Below are 20,484 nucleotides of genomic sequence, written 5' to 3' on the forward strand. Positions count from 1 at the left end.
CCCAGATCTACCTTTCCACACCAGAAATCTCAGCCGAACTCCAGGCCAAAGTATCAGCCTGCCTGTCTGACATTACTGCCTGGATGTCTCAGCGCCATCTGAAACTAAACATGACCAAGACTGAACTTCTCATCTTTCCCCCTAAACCAACCTCTCTTCCTCCCCCATTCTCTATTTCTGTGGATAACGCTCTCATCCTTCCTGTCTCATCAGCTCGTAACCTTGGGGTCATCTTCGACTCCTCCCTCTCCTTCTCTGCACATATTCAGCAGACTGCTAAAACCTGTTGTTTCTTTCTCTATAATATCAGCAAAATTTGCCCTTTCCTTTCTGAGCACGCTACCAGAACCCTCATCCACACTCTTATTACCTCTTGCTTAGACTATTGCAACTTGCTTCTCACAGGTCTCCCACTTAGCCATCTCTCTCCTCTTCAATCTGTTCAAATTTCTGCTGCACGACTAATATTCCGCCAGTGTTGTTATGCTCATATTAGCCCTCTCCTCAAGTCACTTCACTGGCTTCCTATCCATTTCCGCACACAGTTCAAACTCTTCTTAGTGCATTCACTCTGCAGCTCCTCAGTACCTCTCCACTCTCATCTCTACTACTACTACTAACAAACATTTCTAAAGCGCTACTAGGGTTACGCAGCGCTGTACAATTCAAACATAGAAGGACAGTCCCTGCTCAAAGAGCTTACAATCTAAAAGACAAGTGAACAATCTAGAGGACGAGTGAACAGTTAATCTGATAGGGTGGATGGATTGGGGCATTTTATATTTCTTGAGCCGTTAGGCGCCGAAGGCAGCATTGAAGAGGTGAGTTTTAAGCAGAGATTTGAAGATGGGTAGGGAGGGGGCATGGCGTATGGGTAAAGGAAGATTGTTCCAGGCATAGGGTGAGGCATGGCAGAATGCGTGGAGCCTGGAGTTGGCAGTGGTGGAGAAGGGTACTGAGAGAAGGGCTTTGTCCTGTGAGCGGAGGTTGCGGGCGGGAACATAGGGGGAGATGAGGGTGGAGAGGTAGTGAGGAGCCGCAGACTGAGTGCATTTGTAGGTAAGGAGGAGGAGCTTGAATTGTATGCGATATCTGATCGGAAGCCAATGAAGTGATTTAAGGAGAGGGGTGATATGAGTATATCGGTTTTGGCGGAATATAAGACGTGCAGCAGCGTTCTGAACGGATTGAAGGGGGGATAGATGGCCGAGTGGGAGGTCGGTGAGGAGTAAGTTGCAGTAATCAAGGCGAGAGATAATGAGAGCATGGACGAGAGTTCTGGTGGTATGCTCAGAGAGGAAAGGGTGAATTTTGCTGATGTTGAAGAGGAAGAAGCAACAGGTCTTGGCAGTCTGTTGGATATGCGCAGAGAAGGAGAGGGAGGAGTCGAAGATGACTCCGAGGTTGCGGGCAGATGGGACGGGGAGGATGAGGGTGTTATCAACAGAGATAGAGAGTGGAGGAAGAGGAGAAGTGGGTTTAGAAGGAAAGACAAGGAGCTCGGTCTTGGACATGTTCAGCACATTCTTCCCCGGGAACTCAGTTCACTGGGTAAATCTCTCTTATCTGCACCCTTTTCCTGCACTGCTGACTCCAGCCTCTGTTTCTTTTATCTTGCTGCACCATATGCCTGGAATAGACTTCCTGAGCCGGTATGTCAAGCTCCATCTCTGGCCGTCTTCAAATCTAAGCTAAAAGACAACCTTTCGATGCTGCTTTTAACTCCTAACCCTTATTCACTTGTTCAGAAACCTTATTTTATCATCCTCACTTTAATATTCCCTTACCTCTTCTTTGTCCTGTTTGTGTTGTTTGTCCTAAGTAGATTGTAAGCTCTGTCGAGCAGGGATTGTCTCTTCATGTTCAAGTGTACAGCGCTGCGTATGTCTAGTAGTGCTTTAGAAATGATTAGTAGTAATAGTAGTAGATACTCTATCGAGTTTACCTAAACCACAGATGAGATGAATTGCAGTGTTTTGGTTGGTTCTAAGTTTTCTCAGTAAATATTTTGTACAACTCAAGTATATAATATTACAGTAATCAAGCTTTGACAGAATTAGTGCTTGTACTAATATTTGGAAAGATGCCAAGGTGAAATATTTTTGAATACGTCTTAGATTGCTCATAATCCAAGATAATTAATCTGAGATTCCCAAGACCTATTATGTTCTAACAATATTGCTAAAATTTTCAAGGATTTTTCCAATTTATAGTTTAAGCCATTCAAAAATAAGTAGGAAGGCTTTGATGAAATATCTTGATAATGAGTAAAAAGAACCTTAGTTTTCTCTCTATTAAGTTTAATGCAGTTTTGAACATCCATGTTACTATCAGTGCTATACAATTCTCTGTTTGCAGGACCATTGTTATCAGATCGATGTCTGTTGGGATCAAGATAGTAATATCATCTGCATAAATATAAGCTTTATAACCAGCTGCTTCTAATTCATAACCTAAAGATGTCGTAAGAACATTAAAGAGAATTGGGCACAAAGGGGAACCTTGGGGGACCCCACAGATTGCTTCCCAACTCTGCGAATATTCTCCCTCCAACTTCACTGAATAAGATCTTGCAGACAAAAAAACTTAACTAATTTAGAACATTCCCTATTAAACTGATATTGCTCAAGATATTTAATAGCAAAGTGTGATCCACAAGGTCAAACGCACTAGTCAAATCTAGTTACATTATAAGAGCTTTTCCCGGGAGTCACGTGATGCTCTGAAAGGAGGCAGACGTGGTGTCGTGAGCTCCGAGGCCCTGACCCCTGAAATCTGTAATTTAAACGATTACATTGCAAGGCAAGAGCCCCTAAAACATTAAATCATAGCGGAGAACCTTTATGGATAAGTTTCTGAGCACTCCAGCAAAAGCGATGACTAGCAGAAGCACGAGAAAAGAAAAAGACAAACCTAAGGTAGCGGGTGGAGTGGAGGAAGGCCCGGCGCTGAGCGGGAATGCCGCGTTCACGGAGGAGCAGTTAAAACAGCTCAAAGACGTGATGGAAGAGGTGATGGCGCAAAGACTAGATCAATTATGTGTGCGAACCGCGAACTTAGAGTCGCTCCTCACAGACACTGTGCAGCGGACGGGGGAGCTTGAAAAGCGAGTCTCGGACGTCGAAGATGCGTCGGGCCCCACCGCGCGCCAAGTAACAGACCTTACAGCAAATGTGGAGCGGCTGAAGGTTCAACTGGATGACTTAGAGAATAGGTCGCGACGGGGAAATCTGCGACTGGTGGGCCTCCCAGAAGCGGTCCCAGACCAAGCGCTAGCGTCCGTGTTGGAAAAGTGGCTAGCAGAAGAATTCGCGCTATCTGACCACGCGGGCAAGATTTGTCTGGAGCGGGCCCACCGGGTGGGAAGATATCAAGAGGGGAAGAAAAACCCGAGAACAGTTATAGTTAAAGTGCACAACTACGTGCACAAAGTAGAAATCCTGCAAGGCTACAGACAAAAACGCCAGGAACTTAAATACAATGGACACCAAGTCCGAATTTACCAGGACTATTCGGCTGCACTGCAGGAGCAGAGAAAGAAATTCACTCCATGGTGTCAGCGACTTCATGAGATGCAAGTACCATTTATGCTAATATACCCTGCGGTACTTAAAGTCAAGAGTGAAGGCAAATGGAAATTCTGTGCCACAGTTTCTGCAGCGCAACACCACGTGGAGGACTTGGAAGACAAGAAAAACAGGCCTGACAGAGGAGAGAAAGAGAAATAATTTACCTAATGTAATGTATTATATGTTTATTGCTATGTTGGAGTGTTAGTAATAATATAGTAGAGTATCATACAGGGATCTAGGGAGAGATGCCTAAGATCGGTTATAGAAGGGCTGCCTTGATTACTCTAGAGTTGGGGCCCGGAGGCACGGAAACCCCGATTACCCACCCAGAGAGCGATGGGTTGGGCCACAGAGATGGGAGGGACAATAAAGGGAAGGATAATGAAAGGGGGAGGGGCGGAAAGACAGAGGGGAGTTGCGGGGGGAGGGAGGGGTCAGAAGAAGAGGGTGGGCATGGGAAGGGGTTACTGGGGGGGTAGTAGAACCAGTTCTGTGAGCAATTGGGGCAATGAAAGGTGGGGCACTTGTAGTAAAGATCACTTGATACAGAAAGGGCGGGGGCATGAGAGAAAGTGTAAGGATATTGACTTTTGGACTTTAACAGGAAGATTCCCTGGGAGGGAGGCTGGGCTTTCCCGGGAATGCAGAGAAGATAATATGACTGCAACACCAGACAAGGGTTTTGAGCAAGCCACAGGGGAGTGAGGTTCGCGTGATCTCATGGAACGTTTGTGGGATCACGACCCCAATAAAACGAACAAAGATATTGGAGGCTTTGAAGCGTCACGGGGCCCAGATAGCCTGCGTTCAAGAGACGAGACTCTCCCAAGAGGAGCATGAAAAGCTAAAAAAGCAGTGGGTGGGGGAGATGTACTGTTCCCCAGCGGTAGGCAGAAAAGGAGGGGTAGTAATTTTAATACATAAGGCCTTGGCCTGTCAAGTAACGCCCTTATTCAAAGATAGCGAGGGGAGATATGTTGGAGTTAAGATACACTTGCAGGGCAGAGGTAGACTCTTGGTGGCTGTTTACGCACCAACTGGGATGAATAAAAAGTTTTACTCACAGTTATTAAGCAAGTGTCAACAGTACCCAGGTCTGCCCATAATGGTAGCAGGGGACATGAATCAGGTATTTGGGGGCTGGATCGTACGGGACCAAGGAGAAAAGGAGAGCTTGATGGGCCCACACTGCTAGAATCTTTTTGTCAAGCCGCAGGGTTAGTTGATCCATGGCGGCTGCTGAACATGGATGAGAAAGATTATACCCATACATCGAGGGTCCACCGTACCCAATCTAGACTAGATTATATATTACTTTCCCAAGAACTGTTTTGGCAGGTCCAGGCAGCAAAGATAGGACCTGAGGAGCTGTCAGATCATGCCATGATTTGGATAGACCTGGAAGCACAGCCATATTATCAAGCAGCGAGGCACTGGCGCTTCCCGGCCTATCTATACTCATCGCCGGAATTTCAGAAATATCTTCTTAAAAAATGGGAGGAATACAGCACTTTCAATGCTCAGCATGTGGAAGACCCTGTTCTTTTTTGGGCAGCTGCCAAAGCCGTGCTAAGAGGAGATATAATAGCCTATGTGAGCCAGAGAAATCGTCAGATTGCAAAGGGGATTCTAACCCGAGAGCGCCAGTTTAGACTGGCGAAGAGACAATACATTAAAGACCCTGTAGCAGAAAATTATGATTCACTGATGGCAGCGCGGGTTGCGCTAAATGAACTCTTGCACGAGAGAACGACCCATTCCCTTATTTATAGAAAGTTTAAACTTTACAAATATGGAGACAAAGTGGGAGGGCAGCTAGCTCGCCTGGTGAAAGGAGCGCGCAGGTCACACTATATACCGGTCCTGAGAAACAGTGCAGGACAGAGAGTGTCTAGAGCTGAGGAGGTGGCGGAGACCTTCTGGAGGCACTTCTCTGCGTTATATCAAGGAGAACCTGGGGAGCGAAAAGGAATAAGGGACTACTTAGCTCAGTCAGGCATGCCACAGCTCCCGGCTGAAGCAGTGGAGGGGCTTAATGTGCCATTAACGGCCAAAGAAGTTCAGAAAGCCGTCAAGGCCCTAAAGTTACATTCAGCGCCGGGGCCTGACGGCTTTTCGGGCGAATTTTACAAAATGCTATGCCCCCAGCTACTGGGACCATTATGGGAATATTATACAGAAATCATTGAGCACGAGGCGTTTCCTCCTCAGGCAAATACAGCGTTAGTCAGCCTTCTGCCAAAAAGCGGGAGGGATTTATTGGACCCTGGCTCATATCGGCCGATCTCATTAATAAATGTTGATGTGAAGATTCTATCACGAGTTCTGGCAGACCGACTGGCCCCTTTGTTGCCCCAGTTAATTCAGGAGAATCAGGTAGGCTTTGTGAGAGGTCGCCAGTCAGTTCTAAATGTGCGCAAGTTACTAGCAGCAGTAATACACAACACAGTGGGAGGCACATCGGGGTTGATAGTTAGCCTAGATGCGGAACGTGCCTTCGACAGAGTGTTTTGGCCCTTTATGTTCGAGGTGTTACAATGGGTGGGGATCACGGGTTGGCACCTGCAGGCTATAAGAGCACTTTACGCATCTCCAAAAGCTATGCTGATAGTAAATGGGATTAGAACAGAAGAGATGGAGATTCGATGTGGGACACGACAGGGATGCCCCCTGTCTCCCCTGCTATTTGTGCTCTCCTTGGAGCCTCTTTTATGTGAGATTCGGGCGGCGGAGCAGATACGGGGCATCCAAACTCAGGGGGCAGTTCCCAAAATACTTGCATATGCTGATGATCTCTTACTAATCCTAGACCCGGCCCACTCGACACTGCGTTGCCTGTTAGAAGTTCTGAGGGGTTATGGGGCGATGTCAGGATTTAAGCTAAACTTACTAAAGTCACAGGGCCTGCCCCTGGGAGAGGAGGTGAAGGTTGGCTGGGGAGACAGGTTCCCTTTAGGATGGGCAATTGAGAAAATTAAATACCTGGGGGTTATGGTCCCGACCGATATAGCTAAGTTATATAGAATGAATGTGTTCCCACTGCTGGCGGAAACCCGTCGATTACTACAACTCTGGGGCGCCTATCCCATCTCACTTGTTGGCCGTATAGCACTTTTTAACATGATGATAGCGCCTAAGTGGCTCTACCTATTTCAAATGTTGCCGCTGTACTTGCGGCGCAGAGAAGAGCGGATATTACATCGCATGGTGCAAGGCTTTTTGTGGAGGGATCGGCGCCCTAGACTGCCGATGGCAGTGATACAAAAACCAAAGGCTCATGGGGGAATGGGATTACTGAATATTAGGTACTTGGTAGTTTCCTGTGTTTTGAGGCATGTTCGAGACTGGCTGGCGGGGACCCAGGACTTCACGCCGACTGCAATAGAAACATCGTTGGCCCCTGAAGAGCATCTGGGATGGCTGGTACATACAACAGGTAGAAAACCACAGCTGGAGATCCGGAAAAATCCGTTTATCAGTTCAGCAAGAGCAGCTTGGAGGTGGTTGTGCAGGCGCCACAATTTTTCGCCTGCAGCAACACCTTTTCTGCCATTGAGAAACAACCCAGATTTCCCAGTGGGCACATCTTCAAAGACTTTCCTCGCTTGGCAGAAGTGCGGGATCCATTATATATATCAGCTGCTTGATGAGGAGGGGAGGATAAAAGACTTTAAAGAACTGCAGCAGGAGTTTAAATTACCAGCTAAGGACTCCTTTGCTTATTACCAGGTGCGGCATTATGCAGCATCGCTCGGCTGGGAGAACTTATGCGAGGATGTCCAAGATATTTTGAGCTCGGCCCTTACCTTGGGCTCTCAAAATACAGTACCATTGAGATTTTTCCATCGAAATTTGTTGGACACGACAGAAGATCTGGACTATGCGGGCTATGCGGCGAAGTGGGCAGAGGACTTAGCGGTGGAGGTCTCGGAGAGTTTGTTTACAGAATTTCTTAGAAGCATCCTGAGCCAGGCCACCTTCTCCCGAGACTGGGAGCTGCAATACAGGTTTGCGCTAAGACTATATATTGCGCCTAATAGAGCATTCAAGGCGCGTTTTGGAGCTACAGAGGCGTGTCCAAAGTGTGGCAGGAATCCAGCTACTTTGGGCCATATGTTTTGGACTTGCCCATTAGAGGCAAGCTTCTGGACAGAGATTCTAGCAGCTATTCGGAAATATTGGAACAACTCAGTGCCCCTGCAGCCTCTGCTCTTATTTGAGGACTTTAAACTAGGAGATCTTCACGTATCTGGTCTGGAAGATTTCTTGAGGAGATCTGTGCTGCAGGGAAAGAGAGTGTTGCTACTGAACTGGAGGGAGTCGACCGCCCCAGCTGTGGCGCAATGGAGGGTGCAAATGATTGAGAGACTAAAACTGGAGAGACGGGGAATCAAGAACTTTGAGTCACCGGAGGGCAGACATTTGCGGTCGGTGTGGAGCCGTTTCTGGGACACACTACAGCCCGCAGCCAGGAGCAGTCTCCTTAATAGTTAATGCCTCTGTGAAACAGTGTTGAAATGTGCCACGCCTTTCTGATGCATTGCCTGAACGCTTTGGGGGGGGGGGGGGGAAGGGGGGAATAGGGAGGGTAGGGAGGGGGGAAGTTTGAAATATGTTTTATGCATTATATGTTTACTAGAGTTGGATTGCAGACATATTAAGTTTTTAATTTACCTGTGAATTGTAATTGCAATTGTCACTCGTGTTATGAATAAAAAGATTTAAACATAAGAGCTTTTCCCCCCTTACTCAATAAAGTATTTAAATCGAATATTAAGGTACATAATAGTGTCTCAGTACTAAAGTTAGAGTGAAAGCCCAACTGTGAGGAGTATAGAATATTAAATTTATCCAGATACTATAAAAATTGTAAAGTGGCAATTCCCTCCATAAGTTTGGTGATAAAAGGAATTGAGGCAACTGGTCTATAATTACTTGTTGCTGCTTGAGATTCTAATTTATTAAGGATAGATGTCAAGATAATATTGCCTAAATAGGAAGGAAAAAGTCCTTGTGATAAAGTTGTCAACCAATCATAAATCTTAAGCTTAAATTGTGAAGAAGCTAATTTCATGTAACCTGAGGGGCAAAAATCCAGTTGACACTGTGATTTAGCAAATTTGTTTAGTGTGAATGCTAAAAGTGCTTGCTTACTTTTGTACCTACTATTTGTGCAGTTGGCTGAACCAGGGTAACATAGCATGTGTAACTATGAAAAACAAAATGTGTATGCACTGTTTTACTCCCTGACTCACACACTCGTTGAAATAACTGGACATAACTCAACTCTTCCTCCCTACGATTCTCTAATGTGTCTGTTACACATATCTTTATTCTACCACAACATCATTTTATATTTGTTCATACCGGAATTGGTGAACGCCTTTACGGTACTATGTAAGCCACACTGAGCCTGCAAATAGGTGGGAAAATGTGGGATAGAAATGTAACAAATAAATAAATAAATAAAATCTCTCTTTGACCTGGCAAATAAAGTATGCTATAGAAGCCTGCACATACTTTTTGCTGTTCAGAAGAGGACACTTTACAGACAGGCTTTGAAAATTGTTCTCCTTATGACTACAGCTAGCTATTGAGTATTCTGATCACTTGATTTCAAAATTCCATTAAATAGTTTGCATTAATATTCTATGATACACTGGCTACAGAAGGTAATAATGATTTCTTATGGTTATTGTTTTTTTAGTCTGAGGACCTTGGTGCCTGTTCTCAGTTTGAAATCAGCAGACAGAACAGGAATATGATGTCTAGCAACAGCTGTGTCTTCCCTACCTTTACATTGCGTAAGCCCTCTTCAGAGACTGACATTGAGAATTGGGCCTCTAAGCACTTCAACAAGCATACCCAAGGGCTTTTCCGACGGAAAGTCTCCATTGCAAATATGTTGGCCTGGAGCAGTGAGTCTATCAAGAAACCCATGATCATGACCAATGATCGCAATGTGAAGAAGGAAGCCTGTGATATATTTAAACTGATTCAGATGTATATGGGTGACCGGCGAATCAAGTGTGACCAACTTAATGTGGCTTTGGAGATTGCCACTAAAGGATGGAGTATGCAAGGCTTGAGGGACGAACTGTACATCCAGCTTTGTCGGCAGACCACTGAGAACTTTCGTTATGAGAGCCTAGCACGAGGCTGGGAGTTAATGTCTATTTGCCTGGCATTCTTCCCACCTACACCTAAATTTCATTCTTATCTAGAAGGATATATTTACAGGCATATGGATCCAGTGAATGACACCAAAGGTAAGATGGTGTATGGTATAGTAATGCAGGAGCTAGTTTCATTATAGATTATCATTACAAAGCCCTTATTCAAATTTTTTCCCCATTTTGTGCCTATGGAAAAAAAGAATTCTTAATTGAATAAGGACCTAAGAAGCCCTCCTTCTCTTCTTGTTTTGAGTGAAGATAAACCTGGTAAATATGGGAGACTAAGAGGAGCATTTTTGAAAGAAACGTCAAAGTTGGGATTTGGACGTCTTTGTAAAATGTCAGATCCGGGGGCGGGGAAAAGCGTATTTTCGAAAAAAGATGGATGTCCATCTTTCGTTTCGAAAATACCAAGGACGTCCTTGGATTTGGATGTCCTTAGACATGGATGTCTTTAACTTCGGCGATTTTCGAAACCAAAGACGTCCATGTCTAAAACGTCCAAATGCAAGCCATTTGGACGTGGGAGGAGCCAGCATTTGTAGTGCACTGGTCCTCCTGACATGCTAGGACACCAACCGGGCACCCTAGGGGGCACTGCAGTGGACTTCATAAATTGCTCTCAGGTACATAGCTCCCTTACCGTATGTGCTGAGCCCCCCAACCCCCCCCCAAAACCCACTACCCCCAACTGTACACCACTACCATAGCCCTTACGGATGAAGAGGGAAACCTAGATGTGGGTTTGATGGGTTTTGGAGGGCTCGCTGTTTCCTCCACAAACGTAACAGGTAGGGGGGGTATGGGCCTGGGTCCGCCTGTCTGAAGTGCACTGCATCCACTAAAACTGCTCCAGGGACCTGCATGCGCTGTCATGGGACCTGAGTATGACATCTGAGGCTGACATGAAATATTTTTAAAGATGTTTTCTGAAGGTGGGAGGTGGTTAGTGATCACTGGGGGAGTAAGGGGAGGTCATCCCCAATTCCCTCCGGTGGTCAACTGGTCATTTTGGGCACTTTTTTGTGCCTTATTCTTAAAAAAAAAAAAAAAACACGTCCGGGTGAAAACGTCCGAGTTTTACTTTAGGACGTCCCTGCTTTTTTCGATCATGGCTCAAAGACGTCCAAGTGTTAGGCACGCCCAAGTCCCGCCTTCACCATGCCTCCAGCACGCCCCCTTGAAATTTGGACTTCCTTGCAACGGACTTCAGTTAGAGACATCTAAAATCGGGTTTTGATTATACCGATTTGGACGTCTCTGGGAGATGGACGTCCATGTTCCGATTTATGTCTCTTTCAAAAATGAGCCTGTAAGTAACTTTATTCATAAACACTGGCTTTTCTTCTTTGTGATGGCTTTCATTTTCCAAGGTAACTGCAATGAATGTTCATGAAATTTATTTTGGGTATGAGTCAAATTAACGTTGTTCTTAAGCTAGTCCTATTTGAGGGCTCTGAGGACTTGTGTTGATAACCAGTGATATAAGAGATAAGAGTAAAATGAGCTACAGGAAAGAGGGAAAATGGAATTACAGTTCTGCCCAATGAGTTAACACTGTTTTGGGATTAAAGGCGTAATGACCTCTCACTCTTCCTACTTTCTCACTATCTTCTTCCCCTTCCTTTTTAGGTTAAACATTTTGTTGAAAATTATTTTCCATCTTTTAAATATTTAGGGCCCTGTTTACTAAGGCGGGTTAGCATTTTTAACATGCGTACATTTAGCACATGCACTAACTGTGAAGGCGCCTATAGGGATATTGTAGGCATGTACACAGTTAACATGCGTACATGGTTAACATGCGTTAAAAACGCCAACACGCCTATAACGTGGCTTAGTAAACAGGTCGCTTAGTTTATGCATGTTGGATTTTCTTGTTGCCTTTCAGTAGGAATATGTCAGATACAGATGTAACCTAAGGTGGTACTCTAGTCTGATACTCCAGCATAGTGATGTTCCCACAGTGTCACAGAATAGACTGTGATTCCTCATCATGAGCCCGCAGGCATAATAAAAGCAAACCAACCAGTAGAAGCCTGAAGATCAGTATTGTGATCCTTTTTGGAACTGAAACATACTCTGTGCATTATTTGAAAAAGTAGGTAATCAATTTTAAGTAAATATATTGATATTTTTCAGGGAACATGTTAGAAAAAAGAATTCCCTTATTATCTTTGCCACACCAGTTTGAACAAGTGGGTTTTGTCTACTTCCTACCAGCAGATAGAGGTAGAGAACTGACTTCCTGTGGCATCACCGGTACATAGCCTGGAGCCCCCTGGAACTGTCCAGTGTTTTCACTACTTCCAATAGATGGTAAGCAGTGTTCAAGCTGGTGCAGCAAGTCGCAGGCCTAGCTCACTGGTGTGCAGGTTAAGTCCCACGCATCTGTGATTTCAGCCTAACAGCCTTGCTCCTGACACTTGATCTAAGGATCTTGTTCCAGTAGAGCATGGAGTTTGTCTCTGTAGCCCTAAGTCAGCTTGGTGAGGTGTTGGGCTTGGTTCCTGCAGAGCCCTTGCCTGTGGGTACTGGGGTTCCCACTCCCCAGTTTCCCCCTTCCCACTCCCAGTGGGTTCTCCTGAGGCTCCCTGCAGCACTAGGAGGCATTAAACAAAAATGAAAGAAAGACAGCCTGCTTAGCAAATTATTTCCCTATCAGTGAAACAAAAAAAAAATAAAGTAAAAGAAAAGTAAAAACAATTCATATTGGGAGGAGTCAAGGTGACCAGTAGGAGCCTGGTGAGACCTGGGCCTCGCTTTGTAAGCAGGGCAGGTGGCAGTTCAGGGCAAATTGGCCATGTGGTCGGACAAGCTAGCAGGCCAGCGCTGAACTGGCAGCTCAGCACAGCTGCCAACAAGTTCCCTTTGTCCTAGCTGTGATTTCCATTTTCTGGTAGACTGTTCAGCCGGTAGGGGTTCAGAGAATGCTGGGCAATCAGCTGCTGGTCTGGGTTCAGTGACTCCTGCAGTCCCGTAAGTTTTGGTGGGAATGGTGGCCATTTTAGCCCCTACTTCCCTGCCTTTGTCTGCTCTGGTGGGGGAGACAGGGTTGGGGCTGCCAACCCAGGTTCAGTGTCAAGGTTCCGAAATGTAAATTGGATTCAGCAGGTTAACTTGTTTGTGAAAGAGGCCCTGGCCAGAAACTGTGACCCTTCCAGGATCGGTCAGGGTGGAAAAGAGCTGCTTTGTCCAGGACCCAACCCAAGGGTAAAGGGTCATGGATTTGATATACCACCCCTTCTGTAGTAGAACCAAAGCAGTTTACATTTTATGATATACTTTCTCTGTTCTTGGGCTTACAATCTAAGTTCCTTTTCATCCCATAGATCAGTCCAGGTTTTGTAGGTTTTGCTCACCAACCAGCGGGTGGAGACAGAGAAAGAAGGTAGTTCTTGGTGATTTTCCCCTCAAGCGTATAATTGAGCCCTAAAATCAGTGGTGTGCTGGTAAATTTTTAACAACAAGCTCCCCGGTCCACCTCTGCGCCCCCCCCCCCCCGTCTCTTCGCCTACTCCCCCCCCCCAAAAAAAAAAAAAAAAATTGCAGAGCTGGCTATACCTGGGGAGACAGCCTTGGGGGGGGGGGGGGCAATATATTACTCTCACCAGAAAAAAAAAATTAAATGCTCCCAGGTTCCAATCTAACTCATGTTTAATGTGGGATAAAATGCCATAATTATGTAAATAAATAGATAAATAAATAGATACGGCAGCCAAGCTTGTATTTGGAAGACCGTGATTTGATAGGGCCAAACCCCTTTGCGAAAAATTACATTGGCTACTCCATAAAATTATATACGGTGATACCCCAAGATATATGTCTGACCTCATAGACCTACCAACCAGAAACTCAATCGGATCATCATGCTCTTATTTAAGTCTCCTCCACCCTAGTTGCAAAGGACTCAAATACAAATCAGTTAATGGATCCAGCTTCTCATATATAAGTACACAATTCTGGAATGCACTCCCAAAAACCGGGAAAACTACGTACGACCACCTCAACTTCCAGAAATCACTAAAGACTTACCTGTTCGAAAAGGCATATCATAAGTACATAAGTACATAAGTAGTGCCATACTGGGAAAGACCAAAGGTCCATCTAGCCCAGCATCCTGTCACCGACAGTGGCCAATCCAGGTCAAGGGCACCTGGCACGCTCCCCAAACGTAAAAACATTCCAGACAAGTTATACCTAAAAATGAGGAATTTTTCCAGTCCATTTAATAGCGGTCTATGGACTTGTCCTTTAGGAATCTATCTAACCCCTTTTTAAACTCCGTCAAGCTAACCGCCCGTACCACGTTCTCCGGCAATGAATTCCAGAGTCTAATTACACGTTGGGTGAAGAAAAATTTTCTCCGATTCGTTTTAAATTTACCACACTGTAGCTTCAACTCATGCCCTCTAGTCCTAGTATTTTTGGATAGCGTGAACAGTCGCTTCACATCCACCCGATCCATTCCACTCATTATTTTATACACTTCTATCATATCTCCCCTCAGCCGTCTCTTCTCCAAGCTGAAAAGCCCTAGCCTTCTCAGCCTCTCTTCATAGGAAAGTCGTCCCATCCCCACTATCATTTTCGTCGCCCTTCGCTGTACCTTTTCCAATTCTACTATATCTTTTTTGAGATACGGAGACCAGTACTGAACACAATACTCCAGGTGCGGTCGCACCATGGAGCGATACAACGGCATTATAACATCCGCACACCTGGACTCCATACCCTTCTTAATAACACCCAACATTCTATTCGCTTTCCTAGCCGCAGCAGCACACTGAGCAGAAGGTTTCAGCGTATCATCGACGACGACACCCAGATCCCTTTCTTGATCCGTAACTCCTAACGCGGAACCTTGCAAGACATAGCTATAATTCGGGTTCCTCTTACCCACATGCATCACTTTGCACTTGTCAACATTGAACTTCATCTGCCACTTGCACGCCCATTCTCCCAGTCTCGCAAGGTCCTCCTGTAATCGTTCACATTCCTCCTGCGACTTGACGACCCTGAATAATTTTGTGTCATCGGCGAATTTAATTACCTCACTAGTTATTCCCATCTCTAGGTCATTTATAAATACATTAAAAAGCAACGGACCCAGCACAGACCCCTGCGGGACCCCACTAACTACCCTCCTCCACTGAGAATACTGGCCACGCAATCCTACTCTCTGCTTCCTATCTTTCAACCAGTTCTTAATCCATAATAATACCCTACCTCCGATTCCATGACTCTGCAATTTCTTCAGGAGTCTTTCGTGCGGCACTTTGTCAAACGCCTTCTGAAAATCCAGATACACAATATCAACCGGCTCCCCATTGTCCACATGTTTGCTTACCCCCTCAAAAAAATGCATTAGATTGGTGAGGCAAGACTTCCCTTCACTAAATCCGTGCTGACTTTGTCTCATCAGTCCATGTTTTTGTATATGCTCTGCAATTTTATTCTTAATAATAGCCTCCACCATCTTGCCCGGCACCGACGTCAGACTCACCGGTCTATAATTTCCCGGATCTCCTCTGGAACCTTTCTTAAAAATCGGAGTAACATTGGCTACCCTCCAGTCTTCCGGTATTACACTCGATTTTAGGGACAGATTGCATATTTCTAACAGTAGCTCCGCAAGTTCATTTTTTAGTTCTATTAATACTCTGGGATGAATACCATCAGGTCCCGGTGATTTACTACTCTTCAGCTTGCTGAACTGACCCATTACATCCTCCAAGGTTACAGAGAATTTGTTTAGTTTCTCCGACTCCCCCGCTTCAAATATTCTTTCCGGCACCGGTGTCCCCCCCAAATCCTCCTCGGTGAAGACCGAAGCAAAGAATTCATTTAATTTCTCCGCTACGGCTTTGTCCTCCTTGATCGCCCCTTTAACACCATTTTCGTCCAGCGGCCCAACCGACTCTTTGGCCGGTTTCCTGCTTTTAATGTATCTAAAAAAGTTTTTACTATGTATTTTTGCTTCCAACGCTAATTTCTTCTCAAAGTCCTTTTTTGCCCTCCTTATCTCCGCTTTGCATTTGGCTTGGCATTCCTTATGATCTATCCTGTTACTTTCAGTTGGTTCTCTTCTCCACTTTCTGAAGGATTGTTTTTTGGCTCTAATGATTTCCTTTATCTTACTGTTTAGGACCCCTAAGGACCCAACTTAATTACCTGAATCCAGTAATTCAAAGAAACCCAAATTTGTTATGAACTTTATATAACTTCCCTCTCTATGTTTCCCTAATGTGTCTGTACATATCTATTTCATTTAAAATAACATCACTGTATATTTGTTTCTTCACTGGAGGAGGCTTTCGCCCCACGGTGCTATGTAAGCCACATTGAGCCTGCAAATAGGTGGGAAAATGTGGGGTACAAATGTAACAAATAAATAAATAGAAACTCTGGTTGAGCACTTGATTCTCATAACATGAGTCTGTTTTATAAACCCTTTACCAGGAGCAAAAAAAATCTCTGCACCAATATAACAGGGTTAGGGTGTCCCTATAACCAGCCCCTCCAAATGACAAACCGATTACGATATATAACAAATTACCTCTACCTATGAAAAGTTATTCCCTTATTACACTTCCTCTGTGTGTGTATGCACAAACCAGCATGTTTGAAAATTCTACTTTTTTTTTTTTTTTTTTTTACAGTATCTGGTCCACGGTCCTTACCCCACCTTACCTCACTGAGACCTCCTTCCCGCTCCCCCGGTGAAAATGTATTCTGTTATTATACATCCTCTGTACACATCCATATGCAGAAGCTGGCATGTTTGAAAATATTTTTTTGAGAATCCTCCGTACGGTCCCCACCCCGCCTCCTTCCCGCTCCCTCATCCCCCGAGCTGCACTGTCCCAGCATGTACCTAAACGCAGGCAGCGACCCTGATTGTCTAATCTATTCTTCGGGGCCCGGGCAGGAAAGATCCCCAGTCTTTCCTGCCTGCTGCCGGTGCTGACCCTCCGCTCATGCCGCATCGTCTTTAAAATGTCTGCCGAGACTTACAAAGGCGGCCTCGCGAGAGGAAGGGGGTCTCAGGGTTGAGTTGTTCTCCAGTCTGCTAAGTGGGAGCTGCCTTCTGGTACTGTTTTTATTGAAAGTAAACCAGTTGAGGCTGAGGAGTTTGCTGGAGGGCAATGCTCATGGTGCTGAGTCTCTTTCCTCCTTCCCCACCACTACATGAGGTACTCTGAGACCTTCATGCTACAAACAGCAAATATACTGTCTATTTCTTCTGTCTCCTCTCAACTATGATTAATTTCTACAACAATGCTAGTTTTTGCACTGCTGTACTTTAAGTTCATTTACTTTGATTTTGACAATTGTTTCTCTAATTGTTAAAATATTCAATTTTTGAGGCACTTTTATTTCTGTGACAGGGGCGGTCCAAGACAATCTGCCGCCTGAGGCAAGGAATGAGCTGCCGTCCCACCACCCCCTTCCCCCCAAGGCAAGGAATGACCTGCTGCCGCCCTCCCTTCCGCCACAGTCTACCATCTCCCTCTTCCTTCCCCAGCCCCCTTCCACCAATTTACCTTTTCTTTCTCGTTTTTTTAAAGATGGCGGCAGCGATTCCCAGAGGCTGCCCTGCCACCATTCCTGGCTCCTTCTCTCTACTGCGGCCCACTTCTCTGACATAACTTCCTGTTTCCTCGGAGGTGGGCTGCAGTAGACAGAAGGGGTCAGGACCAGCAGCAGGGCAATCTCTGGGAATTGCTGCCGCTGCCTTTTGAAAAACAAGAAAGAAAAGGTAAATAGATGGAAAGGGGTTAGTAAAGTAAGGGCTGGAGGTGATGCTGTCTCAGAAGAGTGCCGCCTGAGGCCCCCGCTTCAGGTGGACTACTGGTAGGGCCTCCCATGTTCTGTGGTGCTGTGTGGTTGGTTTTTTTCAGTGAGGTAATTTTATTCTTCTCTTAGTGCCTTTTCTGCCAATTTCTGTCAGTCAGTCATATTGTTTATTGTTGTATCTTTCCTCTCGGGCTCCTTGTTTCAGAGAGCTGATACTAGGGACCTTCCTTGTGATTAGTTTCTATTTTGGGTATCAATGTGTTTATTTGCTGTGATTCACTACAGTCCTGACAAGTTGTGCAAGTTTTCTATTCTTGTAAGGCAGCAGTTAATTTTGAGTCAGAAGGACTCATGTTTGGTTCACACTACATGGGCAGCCTTTCTTGGCCACCATGTCCATGCTAACCTCTTATAGTCTAGTTTGGAAGTTATTTTCTCTTCTTGTGCTGTTTGTTTTTCAGTGACCTGTGTTTCTTGTTCTCAGTATTGCAGTATTGCACGCCCTCCTCTGATGTAGGAAACTTACGTCAGAGGAGGGCGGGCACAGGAAGAAGGAGAGAGACGTCGGTGGAGGCAGAAGGGAGCGACGATCCGTTGTTTCATCTCGTGCAGCGCCTTCACACAAAGGTGAGAGGCGCTGCACGGCCGGTGAGGCGGAGGGGGGGTCCTTTGGAGGGGGGGAAACGGCGGCGACGAACTCGGGGGCGGAGGATGGCGGGAGGCGGAGCAGTGTTGGGAAAAGAAGATCGACACAGGAAGGGAGGGGGGCCCGGCGCTGCTAAAGTTTAGCTTTTTATTTTCAGTTTTTAATTTAGTGAAGGCGGAAGCGGGGAACAGCGGCGATCTGGGGGGGGGGGGCAAGGCCGTCCATACAGGAACGCTTCTGACGAGCGCCTTTTTCCCCTCCCGATCCTTTTTTAAGGTATGTTTATTTTTTTAGTGATGCAGGGGAAAGCGGGGAGCCAGTGTTTGTGTTGTTTTTATTTTTGTTTTCTCACTTTTCATGTTTAAACATGCCAGCTTTGATTTTTCTGGTACAGGGGGCAGCGGGGAGATGATAGCTCAGGCCTTTACGACTGCTCTGACCACACGTTAAATATGTTGCGGTAAATGATTCGGTGTAATCGTCGGTATTGTTAGTGCATCCTGAATCGCTCACATTACAATGGTAGTTACTCCGTTTTCGTTAGCTGCTTGCTTCGTTGGAAAAAGGACTTTAATGCATGCAACGGTTAGGAATTTCCTTCCTTAAAGGGTTGTTAGAGGGTCGTTAAGGTTTAGTGCATCTAGCCCAGAAGGTCTTAAACAAGGGCTGGCAATCAGCTGCCAGCTGGAGAACATCATAGAGCCCTTTGGAGCTGAGATTCATTTTTATTGATATTAATACTAGTAGAGACACTCAGCATGGCCTGTAATTTCAAAGCTTTTCTTTCTGTGAAAACAAAGCTTTCTCTTAGTTCTATCACTCCCACATTGCAGCTGGAGCTCTCCAAGTTTACATGTGGGTGTTTAACAGTGAAAAGCTGGGTTTAACACAGAGGCTATTGTTCTGAGACTTGAGTCACTTGTAAAACCAGCTTTCGTCCCTATGCATGATGACATCATATTGTCTGTCCTTTCTGTGCTCCTGTTTTTGTTTCATTTTTGTACATTTTCATTTGCTTTCAAGTGACTGGTTTTGGGTACAAGACTTTTGTATAGTTTCTTGCATCGCAGCTAAAAGCCACAAAAAAAGGAAGGAAGAATAGCAGCTACTGTATAGTCTTAAAAATAGAATCAGTCTCTTTCTTGGACTTTGCTTCTCTTCACATTGTTCAGTACCCTCTTGCAAATATGGAGGATGAGTGAATTTTTTGATGCCTTGCTCCCATTAAAACATTATTTTAAGTGTCTTCCTGAGTGAGCTGTATCTTCATTTGATTGGAGAATGACATAAACATCATGCTTTCTACATAAATCTGTTTCTAGTTTATTACAGAACATGTCTACCACCGCCACCCCAACCCCCTTTCACATTCATGGAAAAATATGCTGGCCCTATCTGCTTCTTTTGTTGAGGCTTGCATCATCAGAGGATTTTTTTTTTGTTGATAACCTATTCCTGGGCCATTCTCCATGCTATTTCTGATTAGGATTTCTAGAATTATAAAGAATTTCAAGCCATCTGTTTTGAGGACTGTTCCAAACCTTCCCAGAAACTTAGAAAATGAAGGTAAAGACTATATTGGCCTATCGAGTCCTGCCCATCCATGCCATCTACTATCCCTTCCTTTTCCTTAGAGACCCTATGTACTTGTCCCAAACTTTCTTGATTTCAGATACAGTTTTCATCTCCACCACCTCCACCGGGAGGCTGTTCCATGAATCCACCACCCTTTTGTGAAGAAGTATTTCCTTAGGTTACTTTTGAGTCTCTCTCCTTTCATCTTCATCCTATGCCTTCTCATTCCAGAACTTGTTTTCATTTGAAAGAACTACCGTTCTCCGAGGACAAAAGGGGAGAAACCCGACCGTGCGACCTAAAGGTTGCTTGTTCTCACATGTGGGTCTACGTCCGCGTCGGCTCGGGGATCGGCGTTTTGCAAAGCAAAATATAAAAAAGTTTTGCCAGAGTCTTCTGGTGTGCACGGATTGACTGCCCACCTGCGTGCATCGCCTCAGTTTCTTTTTTTCCACGATGAGGTGCAGCAGGTTTCTCCTGTGCTCCTCGTTTAGGCCCGAGAAAAAGAGTCTTTGTTTTCGCGAGTTTTTTGTGTTTTTTATTTACTTTGCTTAAAAAAAAAAAAAAAAGAGTTCCTTTGTTTATTTTTTGGTTAGTATTACTTTTCTCCAATTTTTAAGTTTTAGTTCTTTTTTTGATGCGGCTGACCGGTCGCACGGTCGGGTTTCTCCCCTTTTGTGCCCTTTTCTTTTTTGGCACAATCGCGTCGTTTGAT

General features: G+C 45.1%; 1 protein-coding gene across 1 annotated transcript in view; it reads left to right on the top strand.

Moving 5' to 3' along the window:
* The window catches only part of ARHGAP39 (Rho GTPase activating protein 39), a 503,675-nt gene that overhangs the window by 120,063 nt on the left and 363,128 nt on the right, over positions 1–20,484 (top strand). Inside the window, exon 4 of the mRNA XM_030219972.1 lies at positions 9,280–9,841. Within this exon, the coding sequence (XP_030075832.1) occupies positions 9,280–9,841 (562 nt within the window). The remainder of the gene's footprint in view (positions 1–9,279; positions 9,842–20,484) is intronic.

This window comes from Microcaecilia unicolor, chromosome 1 (genome assembly GCF_901765095.1).
Source record: "Microcaecilia unicolor chromosome 1, aMicUni1.1, whole genome shotgun sequence".
NCBI classification, from domain to species: Eukaryota; Metazoa; Chordata; class Amphibia; order Gymnophiona; family Siphonopidae; genus Microcaecilia; species Microcaecilia unicolor.